Below are 13,076 nucleotides of genomic sequence, written 5' to 3' on the forward strand. Positions count from 1 at the left end.
TTTAACTCTTTCTGTACTAATGATTTCTACATGTCTGTCTCATCTTGCTTGCAAGCCAGCTCTCATGGTAATTTCAAGTGTGTGATACAGAATGCCTTTTTATATTCCCATCTCTCTCCAGTCACACAGCCTTTGAATAGCAAAATGCTTTCTATTCAGCAATCTTAATTAATATTTATAAAGCAATGTAGGCCTTCCCTACTTCTATTATGTAGGCAAGAACTATTTTCAGTACATGGGAAAACAAATGCAAAAAAAGATTAAGGACTCTCTGAAAATTATTTAGATGCCTAAACTATTCTTATGTGAGGCACCTAAAAACACAGTACTCTCAAAACTGCATTTTATCTGTAATATAATCAGGGTGCATTGAAGTTCCAGTCTGCCAAAGTGTGTGTTTCCATGCATTTCTAGAAGGACCTTCATTTTCTTGAGAGTCCCCCTCACTCCTGTTAGGGTCTGAGAATGCCTCTACTCATCCTTAAAAAGTGTATCTATCTCACAGAGGGCAAGATCTACTATGCATGCCCAGAAGAAATTGAGATGAGACCGTATAAGATGTATCCTATGGTCACAGATACCTGCTTTCACTTTTTGTTCTTTAGATCAATGGTAAGAACACTGTTCTGGTTTATCAGACACTTGACTTCATTTGTGTCCTCAGCTTGATGGAATTATAAACTTGCCAGCCTGCTACCAGAAGTTCTGTAAGAACTCCCCAGACCAGTCCCTTGGTCTGTTCTGTCCTGCATGGAACAAGCATTCATTGGGTTGACTGGAGAAAGGAAAAGTGTTTGCATATGGTTCCCCATCCCTTGCGTTAGAATATTCATCTGGGTACAGACTTGGATTTTTCTGCTGTATCCACCTCTTGAAGCATTTCATTTTCTTTCTTGGAGAGGCAGGGCTCTAGCCATCCAGAGAATCTTCACTGTGAGCAAAGACCAAAGGCTTGGGTACTATAGTCCTGAGAATTACAATGCAGAAGCCTTGCCTGAGATGAATTATTACTTAGGAAAACAATTTCATATTGAGGATCTAGAAGTGATTCTCCTTTATCCCTCACAGACACATTGTGCGTTAATATTTCATAGGTAGATCTTCCATTTTGGAGTCTAAATTATGGATGGCATCATTGAAGTGGAAGAATGTCTTTAGCCCTTGAAGCTCTGATAAACACTAGTGACTCCATTCTGGAATTGTGATTTTTTAGACAGTTCTCACGGCATCTCTGTTACAGGAACTCAAGTTACCCAGGACAATTTACTCAGCCATTGAGGACTGGGACAGAATCATTATATTCTAATCTTGCAGAGGCTCTTCAGAAGGACAAGTACAGTGCCATGTTAAAAAAATAACATTTCTGATCTGCTGAGAGAATCTTCAAGGAGGGAATGAAAGTATTATTTTTCCAGTTCAAAACCACTAGTTTCAAGAAACAAAAGTAGTTGCATAAATCAGCAGAAAGATGCAGTACTCAGGCATTTCAAGTGCTGTTTTTCTAAACGGCAGCTAAGATGAAACTGGGAAGAGGTTTTCTAACTGTGAGTATTGAGTAAATGTAAAAGAGAAAGCTGAAGTTCAGACAGATTCGAGATTTGCTTAAACTTCAGAAAGTTTAAGATTTGCACATTGGTCCACTCAGTGCTCAGTAGTTTTGATTGCTTGCCTTTTTTTGAGTTTAATGTTTGGATGACAGAACATTGAGGGGCTTGAAAGGGAGGATGGGGAAGGCTATGAAGCAGGAAAACCAAGCCAAAGTAAAGATCAGCGTGAACAACTGAGAGATTCAACACTCACTCACTTCTGCAAGCAAGCCAAGTAAAAAGAGGACTGGATTTGGTACAGAAATTCGGTTCTAGCAAAACCATTATTTGTCAATTTAGGGACTAAGAGGGTTTTTTTCAAATATCATCTAAGAAAGATCCATCTAAGGAAGACTCGCTTTAATGTCTTGTTTAGGAAGGCTTTTGCTATTACACTTTCACCATAAAGTATTGTTGCTACAAATTCTGTGTCACATCAACTTATTTATCTGTTGTAAAGTCTGTGGAATCTATGTGCTTTAAAGCAAACAGAACAGGAATATGCCTCGTAGCACATGTAGTCCCTTTTCCTCTTTCCCCTTTCATCTCTCTTTCCATACCTGACGTTTCTTCCCACACCTGGCACTGCTATGCATCCTGGAGTTCATGATTTTTGCTTTGGATTTGTAAACGAAGCTTTCATAAACCTCATTATATCTGTTAATTGCATTCTCACATCCTCAGCTGCATTGTAAATCGAATATATTATTTGCATTGCTAAGAGTTTGCACCATTAAATGAGATGCTGTGTGCGCAAAAGCAGTTGCAAATGATGTTATACCAACTGCGAATTTTTAAATGGAAAGCTGCAACTACAGGATCACTGAGTTCTGCTACTGAATGTTGTGCCTAGTAGGAGGGAGAAGCTGGGCTCATAGCCTGGAACATACATTGAGAACTGAGTTTTTTAAAGAGATATGCCAGATCATAAGTCATCTCTATTAGGAAAACAGACACCTGATTCTTCCAAATCAAACAAAAACTGGGATGGGTGAGGAAATAAGATTCAGATATAAACTGCTGAACAAAAATAATCCCTCTCTTGTAATCTCTTAAATTGTTTTCTCAATTACCGTGTCGAGTGATTTAAGTGGTTTCTCCAGTAGAGTAAGTGTGCAGATACACTGTTCTGCGGATTCATTGAAATCAGTGAAATGCTACTTAAAGTATTATTCTTGATATGGTTGTGAACAGTGAAATAAACAGCCTGTAAAAGGCTTTGTTCATTCTTGCCAAATTACGTGCAAGGTACTAGTTTTTTATTCCTGTTTAAACCAACATTTCCATAAAGTGCCATTGTTTTCAGTTTCATAAGGTTTTTGAAATTATATTCTATCATGCATGCTAATGTCCTTGAAAAATCTTTCTTTTGGCTCCAAAATCTAAAACATGTGCTTAAAATAGTATTCTGTCACAACCTAAGAAAAATGGCATGTACATACTTCTCCACCGAAGAAAATTGCAAATAAAAGCAGTTGCTTCCCAGCACAAATTACTTTATTGACAAGCTAAAAATACAAACTTCCTTATCGCACTCATATCAGATAAGGCTAAATCCATTACTTCAGTAATAAAATGTTAAGTGCGTAAGTACCAGAAGATATAGGCAGTGGTGATGTTATCATATCATTGGGACCCTCGTGCCATTGCATGTCTCATCAACCTGCTTCCTGGAAAAGTGTCAGAGTGCTTCTGCAGACATGGCTGCCATCAACCTGATAATGAATTACTTTGGGGACAAGTCTGCTCTCTTTGCAGGTCTCAGTTTGAAGTCCATTATACAGATAGATCAGCCCTGCCAAAAAAAGGGGTTTTTTTCTTATACTTAGGTGGAATTTCTTGTATTTCGGTTTGTGTCCATTGCACCATGTCCTTTCACTGGCCACCTGCAAGAAGAGTCTGGCTCCATCTTTTCCCCTCCCCTCCCCCTCAGGTATTCATACAAATTTACAAGATCCCCCTGAGCCTTCCCTTTTCCAGGCCAAACAGTCCCATCTGTCTCAGCCCCGATCACTGGCCCCATTGCAGGTATTAAACCAGCAACAACCAGCTCAGTCCCCAGCGAGGGACTTTTGTTAACTTTTTAATCCGCAGTGCCTCTAACTGCCCACACTAATAGTTTCAGGCTCTTTTTGAAAAGAGGAGAGCGTAGGGGAGCGGGAAGCACAGTTGGTTAGGCTATGTGTGCTTTTGGTTTAACAGCGAACATGGTCCCTAAGTGCTATATTCCTGCTATTGAGTTGATCATACATCTCCTTCAGTGGTAAAGAATGTAGTATAAAATAAACAAGACTTCAAATTGCACTAACATCTATATTTAGACAAGCATTTCAAACTTACATGCACTCAGCCATGAAATACAAGGTTACAGGCCTCTAAAAGTCAGCTGTTTGAGGTCATCTTAGGATTAAACACAATGTGTTGATGCTTGCAGCAAGTTAGAAGATCTTCGTGTGCATTATTGACCTGGGAGGCCGTGACAGGCTGGGAAATTGAAAAGAAAAAAAAACAGAAAATTGTGGCCTTGTTGTGTAGTACCAGTGAATCAAGTTTTGCCTGATTTATTTTTGATACGCTTTGTCAAAACTTCTAACACCTCAATTACTAAATTACTTTAAACGCTTCCCAGGTGTTTATTCAAATAAATGTTTTAGTTAAACTGCGTTGAGCCGAGGTCATTGCTTATTCACAGCAGCAGCTTGGATGGCTTGTGAGTGCAGCTGCAGACGTTTCCCCACTAACCAGCCCAGGCAAACTCTTCTCCGCTTTTGCGGTAAGGCAGCGAGCCGCAGGGCGCCTGGAAGCGGTGCTGGCACGTAAGCAGTCAGGCACCATCTAGAAGCAAAACATCCAGAACACCACGGCAAAGGCTGACACCTTGTGAAAGACTAGCAAATGAACCGGGGAGAAATCAACCTGCCAAGGAGATTTCCTTTCTTTCTTCTCCGTGGATTAGAATGTCAACCAAAAAATGAAGCGAGGCTGCATTACTTGCGCTCATAAAATTTCATTTGAAGCACACTCCTGTGATTCTATTTTAGAGAAAAACAGTAGCTTCCCGCCAGAAAGGGGATGGGAAACTTCCACAGCTGGAAATCAGTGCTTCCAGTGGACACCAGAATGCACGGTTTGCCAGTCAGGCAGATATCGCTCTTGTTCGGTATTTTACCACTGACAGTAGCTGTGACTAGAGTCAGAGGAATAAATTTTGGAATGGTCATCTACAGGCTTATCTGTCATTAGAGAAATGGTCTTTCTAATAGCTAGCAGTGAGAGCTTAGTTTACGCCCCAAGTTTTATTTAGTTTTTGTTGTTGGTTACTTTTCAGGAGGAACAAAAAAATCAACCCCAAATCCCAGTAATAGCTCCCAGCAAATTTCTCCTGTAAATATCTGATTCTTTATGTAAGCCTACTATTAGTTCAGAGTTTCTTGAACATTTAGGTTATATTTGGGGAGAAAATGAAGATTTTAATTTTTTTTTTTAATCAGTGTTGTAATCTCAGCAGCAGGTGACTAAGCATTTTCAATTCGCTGTGCTAGCCTGGTAGAAGAGAGCACACACGTTAGTGCACTCTTAATACTGCTCTGAATGGAATAGCCCATATGAAGATCATGTTTGTTATTTCCCTTAAGAGAAAAGGATGGTTATAAACCCAGCAATTTCTTTGTTGTAATTCTATTCATATAAATGGAAATGTTGTTATTCTATTCATGTAAATGGAAATAAACAGGAAGTCACTTATTTTCTTAGAATTCCAAGCATCTTATCAGCAAGTCCTCAGTCTCCAAAATCTTTTAGGGATTTGTTTTCAGCCTTCTTGTTGTCTGCCATCTTTTTGCATGCTTTTCTCTCACATAAAGTGGATGGCTTTTAACTGCCTTGAAAGCCCCGTATCCTCATTTCTAACGACCATAGTGTGTGTGTTTTGGCTGTCTTATGTTTTGGATGCAGTCTGCGTCCCTGCTTCAGTATCCCCTTCTAATGCTTCCCTTACCATTATTGCTCTGCTTGTCTCCTCTTTGCTGTCAGATAAGCCCTGTGTCCCTTTTGTTCTTTCCCAGGCTCTGCTCCTTTCTCAATAACTGTGCCTTTCTCTGGGTCACCTTAGATATTTACTTTGTCCTGAATTATTTCTGTCCTTCCTCTGTCCAGCTTCTTTTCCTCCCTACCTGCCTCTCAGCATGTATCATTTTCTTTGTACAGGTGCTGTATTGATAATTCAGAGAACTGATTTTTCGATAGTGACATTTACAGACAACATACTTACTTGGGATGCGTTATACTGATTTCTTTTAGAATATTATGAAGTTTGTTTGTTAATACTTTCTAAAATATGGATTTCAAAAAGTAAATTCTTAAAATCAGTTTCCAGGTTGTCATGACTAAATGGGATATGTAAAAAATTTGGAAGCTAGATTTAAGAAGACAGATGCCTGGAGTGGAGAATGCAAAGTCAGACTGAAGGTGTCCCATCACACTGCTATGTCCCCATCTACCTTGCTTCTGCAGTCACACTCTATTCTCATGAGGCATCATCCCTTTCGAATGCTGCTTTTTAAGACCTACTCCAGCCTCTACAATATGGTGAAACAGAAGTGTTAGCTGATAAAAGAGCAAGTGATGAGGAGAGAGGGGAGGGTGCAGCAGGGGCCAATATATGATTTTTTTAATATTATTTCTTGTAAAGCCGGTTTATACTACCATTATCACCAAAATAAGTAAGACTTTCGCTGTGATGCCTATAAACCATTGTATGAGGTATTTAATTTCTATGTTCTGTTTTGGCCAAAATGTTAGTGTCATTTCAGTTCAGCCTAGTCTCCCTTTCTCTAATATGATTTTTTTTTAGAACATTAAGATATAAGCAAAATATTCAGAATGTTTAAAATTACCAATGAAACAAAATAGTAAGGTATTTTGTTAGATTACTGTTGCCAAATTTCAGAATTAGAATCTGCTTTCTGGAAAAAAGCAAAACCTCTTGAACTTCATAAAATGAAAAAAAGTGTATCACTTATGTAAAATTTAGTGAAAACTATATTTTTGATTGTGCAAGCTTATTAAATAGTCATGAATCTTCTTGTGACTTTTAATTCCTTTTGTTTTGCCATAGTAATTTGCTCATAGTAATTTGTGTGTTGCACACAAGTTGTTCTGGTTGGTAAATCGGCAGCCTTAAATTTGTATGGTTTTAGTGAGTCAGAAGTTTGGCTCTCTGGTTAAAAAAAAAGCAGTAATAAAAAGAATTGATAATTAGGACAAACTGGTGGTATTGCTAACTAATTTCTAGAAACTTTGAGATAGGAAGTAATTAAAAAGGAGGCAACTGATTAACACATCAGTCTAGTAGTTAATGTGAGAGATCAAAAATTCATATGGCAGAGATAATGTCATTCTAAATAAGAAAATTTGTGGGGAAAAATGGAAACACATTCATCTCTCTTTCGCTCCCGTCCCCCCATATAGTTATTTCTATTAATTAAAAGACACTATTGCTGTATTACAGCATTTTCCTTCTGCATACGCATGCTTAATCTACTTGGATGGAAGTCATGTCTTCTAGAATAGCCTTATGAGATTTGGTAACTTCAAGCAATAAAATATTTAATAATACAAGCCTGTATTTATTTATCACTCCATTGTTGACATCCACCAAAAAGGAATTATGAGAGTATGTACAAACTGTGGTACATGCATGGAGGTTACTTCTTGCTCCCTCACAGGGAAAAATACCTTCATTATCTTTTTGCTAGGTTTCAGGATGGGGACTCGATTTGGGAATTACTAATGTACTCACATTTTCTTAAATATAATCTGAATTTCTAATCAAAACCCCTACTGTTTTTAAATGAAGCTGAAGTGTAGTGGCAAAATCAGGTCTCAAGATTTTTTGTTTTGTTATGTTGTCTCTACCCTTTCAGGATTCCTGTACCCACACCTCTGTCAACAGCATTCTCTATGGTTTCTTCGGATGTGCCTGAGTTGCCTGAGCCAGTTGTGCCCTCTCAGATCTCCCCTGAGTTGCCGTCTGTATGCCAGGAAGGACTGTGCCATAACGGAGGGACTTGTCATCCTCTCTCTCTGCCTACTGGGGCCACCTCGTTTCAGTGTGACTGCCCACTACACTTCAGTGGTCGATTCTGCGAAAAAGGTACTTGTGGTTCATTCTTTCTGTATTAGTTGTGAAATGCAAGTCTTTTTATGCTTCTCTGGAGCAGGAAAAGGGGAAGAGGTAATAATAATCATGTTCCTCTGCTTTTTGTCGCAGTTACTGTTGGTAACTCGGGACTAGATTCATTGAGGTATTTAGAGTAATGCTTATTTGCAGCGTAAGATGGGTGATATCAGTTAGGCACACTAGTAAGAGTTGCAGACTTGAGTTAATGAAAAAAAATTGTATTATTTGTGCAAGTTGTTGTGCACTGTGTTAATGAATGTTATGCGACATATTATTTCTGGGATGTTAAGAAGAAAGTTAACATGAAAATAAGGAGAAGATTTGCTCAAAAGATTATGTTTTCCATTTCTACAGATTGGGGTTTTTTTTGCCACTGTGCCTCGTCCTTTGTTGAAAAAGGCTTTTTTTACTCTGTAGCTCATTTATATTTCTGTTGTACTACTGTTGCTCATAAAGCACAGATTAGTCAAATGAACATAATTTAATTAGAATTTGAATAAAAAATAATTCTTTGAACAATTCTGGTTTCTTTGTAAAAAGAATCAAGGCTATAAGACAAACTGATCAATAACTGCTAGGGTTTCTGTTTAGTAATTGTAATTATTTTGCATTACTACTTTTCAGAAAGTTCTTTTTTATGACAGATTTTATAGCTGGCTTCAAAAACTTCTTTAACTTTTAAGGTACAGTGGGTTATAAATGGTAGTGGATAATTCTCATAGTATTAAAGGGCATTACTGGTGTACAGGAGAAGAAGAAAAAAATTGTCTAGATTATGGTTATATAACTAACATCCTCCTAATGATCTTCCCATGGTATGATATACAGGCAACTAGAGTTAAAAATGCCCTTGCCAGCCTGCTGGTATATCTGAGCTAATATCACCTTCCATTACTGTCTGAAAGTAGGTCATTACACTCACTATATGTGAAAGCAATCAATGACACTGAGCTCAAAAAAAAAAAATTGTTGCGTGTTGCTTAGCTATCAGAGAATATTTTACCTTTCAGCCTTTCCCAAGTTTATAATAAATTAAATCATATATTTTCAAATTGTCAGTGTTAAAATTGAATTATGTGCATATCTTCTGTGCATTTGGTATCTGGGCATACTATTTGCACTTGCTTTCAATAAATGGCAGCTGTGCAAACTGCACCATAAAATAGTGGAACTAAAATAGCGGGCCCCCTTCAAAGATAACAGATTTAGTTACCATTCAATGTGTGTTTCAATGAAGTATTTTCAGTATTTCCATAAAGTGTTTTATTTATTTACATATATTTTATGTGCCAGAATTACATTCTGTGTTCCAAAGAATGCAGTTGGCATCCTTTGTATGAGCATCATCTGCAGTATTTTGGATGGGAGAAGGTTTTGGCTTTTTCCAGTGTTATTCCAGGAGTAAGCTATGTTACATTTAAGAAGGAGTTTGATAGACATCCTGTGGTAGTACGCCTTATCAGCGTATATGCACAACCACTCTGTTGGGTGACACCTTGTCTGGACTCCTGGACTGGTGCCTTCTACCAGGGTCTGATTGCTGCCCTCTTCTGACCTAGTCTTACCTTGCAGTTGATCTCTCAGTCTTCAGGAGTCTTCTACAGTTTGGTGTTTTTAATGAAAACTGGTATAATCTATGTTTGAATCATATTATCTGGGCTGAGTCCTTACCTCCCTGAGCCACAGACTCTGATAGAAGTACCTTCCAGACCACCGACTGAAACAGCTTTTTTTGAGTTGCTCATTCAAAAATACATCATCCTAAACCATTTTCTTCTTTGAAGCTTAACCAGTACAGGCCTGCTGAGTTCATACAATGGGATGAGTTGACTGTCTTCCAACTACATTTCCAAGGGAATTTCACATATATATCTTACCTGTGTAAAGGAAGGGGTCCCCTTCCCTCTCTTTCTGTGACTTTGTTTCAAAAATCATGTGAAAATATGACTGAATTATGACTACCCGAAGAGCAAATTAAAAGCAAAGCAAATGCTCTTCCATATGGCAATGAAGCCACAATGCATAGTCCAAGGGCTATCAAAAGAGACTTCAGGGCCTTGGGACGGTTGGTAAGGGAATCTGGAGCATGGGTGACTTTTTCCTCACTCCTTCCAGTTGTGGGCAGTGACACTGGAAGAAACAGACAGGCCCAGTCGCCCTCTGAGCAACCGGATCTCGTTGAAGATGTCCCTGCTCATTGCAGGGGGGTTGGACTAGATGACTTGTAAAGATCCCTTCCAACCCAAACTATTCTATGTTTCTATGATTCTATGACTATTACAATAAGTCACAGTTGTAACCAAATCTCTGATGATTAGGACTGAAGCGTCCGACGTTAGACACACTGATAACTATTCCATTCAATAAAATCAGAGTGCAAGCTTTAGAAAAACCCTGAAACAAGTAGCTCCTTTTGAGAATATACCCTCAGCTGTATAATCATATCATCCTTTTAATGGTTGAGTGTCTAGTTTCCATGAGATACCTTTTCTTTTTTTCTAAAATTGGAAGAGGTGCCATTTGCTTTGCTGAAACTTGCAGGCGTGCTCAATGATGAGATTTTAACAATGATCCATTTTTCTGCATAGGATGTCTTTTAATAGTTCTGGCACTGGCAGACGAACATTTCTCTTCTTTTTTCCTTTTGTGTGGAGAAGATGAATTAGAGAGTTCCTCTTCTCACAGAGCTCTGCTCTACAACCCCACCGTCAATACAGGGAGCAGCTTCCCGCTTCGTGCTTAGCGCTCCCAGGTCAGCCAGGGCTGTGGTATGTGACAGGTTCGGCGGCAGCGCACTGGGGCAGCGACAACCCAGGGCATGTGCTGTCACATTGCATGTTTATATACATCAGGAGCAGATCCAATGTATCCTGTCTTTAGCAGCTGAAAAGTAACTGAAGCATAATGTGATTTTATTTAATCCTAAAGCTTCAACAAGATTGATAATTTAGTGTAATGAGACCAGAAATTGCCCAACTGAACTATCATTATAAACCTTTGATATTCAGGGACCAGTTCTTCAAGAATTCTGGATAGAACTTACAATTACAGGAGATAAGGGCATCTGTAATAATTTTATAATTATTTACTATAAAACTTGCAAGGGAGAAAGTAAATTATCAAGTATGCAATCCAGAAACTTTGTTCCAGTCAAGGAAATTGTCTCCTGACTCCTTAAAGATAGCTGTGATCTGTTTTAATCGTGCTGTAACGTACACCTGTCCATTTCAGCAAATGTACTTCTTAATCATCTTCGTGATCTACCTTGTACCTAACTAAATTTCAGCAAGAAAATATATCGTACACTCAACTGACATAGTAACACTCAACATGGCGTGTCACAGGGGCTTATATACAAACCCTGTGTAGGCATCTTGGCTTCGTTAGAATGTGTGCATTTACTTATTTCGTGTCTAGGTTAAGATACAGCACATAGTTTCTTACTAACAACTGTATATTTCTGACAGCATATATGACCATCTCCTAGAATGAAAGCAAGGGAATGTCATTATCTCAGTTATGTGGTTCAACTTGATAGCGTTTTATTATATGCAATGTTGCGTTTTCCTATTCAATTTCTCCTTAGCTAATAAACTCTAGCAGCTTGTTCTGCCCTTACAAGAAATATGTTCAAGTCCTAAGTGTCATTATGGATACATAAGGCCAAACCAGTTTATTTAAATACGTAGTGTATTTACTCTAAAGTATCAGATACCTCTGAAATCTGAAATGTCCTTAAATGATAATTTTGAAAAGTGGAAATCTGTGTCCATTTTTCTAAGGAAATAGAAAATTATGGATATGAACCAGTGTATTTGCTGGTCAAATTGAAGATATCAGCATTGGATATATGCCAAAGTATACAAAGTGAGGATTTAGTCTAAAGCATATATGTGCAACCATCTGAGGCCTCGGTTCCCTTTAATACTGCTTTCAGTATTTTCCTTTTTTTTTTTTACTACAAATTACCAAAGTTATCTGGAAATGAGAAGTTGCTACAAGCTTTATTTTAAAAGCTCTGACTTTAAATGCAACACAGAAAATTTGCTGCCAATGTAAATTTAGTCTTTATTACTGGGCAGTGAGTGCTAGGTCATACAATAGAAAGGGAGGATTGTATAGATAGGGAATAGAGGGAAGGGTAAATAGCGTACTCTGAGCTACCTTTTTTCTTTTTCCTTTCTGGGTAAATAAGCTTTTTTCCTTTAATATGAAATGTATTGTTCTTTCCTCCATGAAACAATTCTTTATTAGCTAAGCTGTTGTATCTGCTTCATTGTGAAACCCCTACACACGAGTGGAAAAAAACATAATACTTCTGCTTTAGCATGAAGGCAGATGGTTGTCTATTACTGTAAAGTTCATAGCGATAGGTTTGGAATATCACTGTCTTGCATGTGCAAAGAAAGTATGTCCCTGACTGTTAATTATAAGATTAACATTTTTAAAGTCTCCAAAATTCTGTAGAAGTTTTATAAATTGTTCAATGAAAAGAATATTTAAATGTCATGTGTTAAAAACAGGAAATCTGTTTAATTTGATATGTTGCCTGTGTATATTCTGTACATTACTTAAAGGTCAAGGTCCTTTGACAAAGCTGCAAAACCCAGAGTAAAATGGGAGGCTGTTACAGGCATTTATCTTGCAACAGTCCCACCTGGAGACTTTGCTACATTTGCTCCCTGGGATATACTTGTTGAATTCCTGATTTGTTGAGCAATACTTGATAATATCACCCCAAGTATCAGAGGTTTCTTTTACTAGCAGCTATTCTAGACACTGTTCCCAACGTAAACATTTCTAACTTTCATCATTGGCTAGTAACGTTCATCTCTGACAATGTTTTTTGTCTTTATTTATTTGGTTTTGAAAATAAATGTAATTAGTCCAATTTCTGTGATTTCAGCCACATTTAGAAGCATACAATCTCATATCTCCAGTAGCTCATAGATCTGTTTATCTCCTTAATAATGTTTATACTGTGTATGTATGATTTAGAACAATTTCCAACAAAAAGAAGGATGAGGAAGGGGGAATCATATAAAGAAGTATGGGTGAGAAAGGGCAACCGTGCATTTATCTCCACGTTCAAGTCTCAGTTTGAGGTACCCAGAAAGAAAAACAGGATACTGTTACCCCATGTCCTCTGTTTTTCCAGAATTCAGGTGTTCTGTCACCCATTTTGTCCTTCTTCGAAATAATTTATCTGTGAGCAGAAAAAAACAATGTGTTTAGAGTTATGTATAAACTTCAATAATTAATTTGATGTCATAAACCACAGCCAATGTCTAAACTCGCGAGATACCTAT

General features: G+C 37.9%; 1 protein-coding gene across 1 annotated transcript in view; it reads left to right on the forward strand.

The window, feature by feature from the left end:
* Positions 1 to 13,076, forward strand: part of EYS (eyes shut homolog) — a gene marked incomplete at its 5' end in the record, with an annotated part of 904,266 nt that overhangs the window by 666,342 nt on the left and 224,848 nt on the right. Inside the window, one exon of the mRNA XM_082305491.1 lies at positions 7,511 to 7,740. Within this exon, the coding sequence (XP_082161617.1) occupies positions 7,511 to 7,740 (230 nt within the window). The remainder of the gene's footprint in view (positions 1 to 7,510; positions 7,741 to 13,076) is intronic.

This window comes from Platalea leucorodia, assembly GCF_965183815.1.
Source record: "Platalea leucorodia genome assembly, chromosome: 3".
Taxonomy (NCBI): Eukaryota; Metazoa; Chordata; class Aves; order Pelecaniformes; family Threskiornithidae; genus Platalea; species Platalea leucorodia.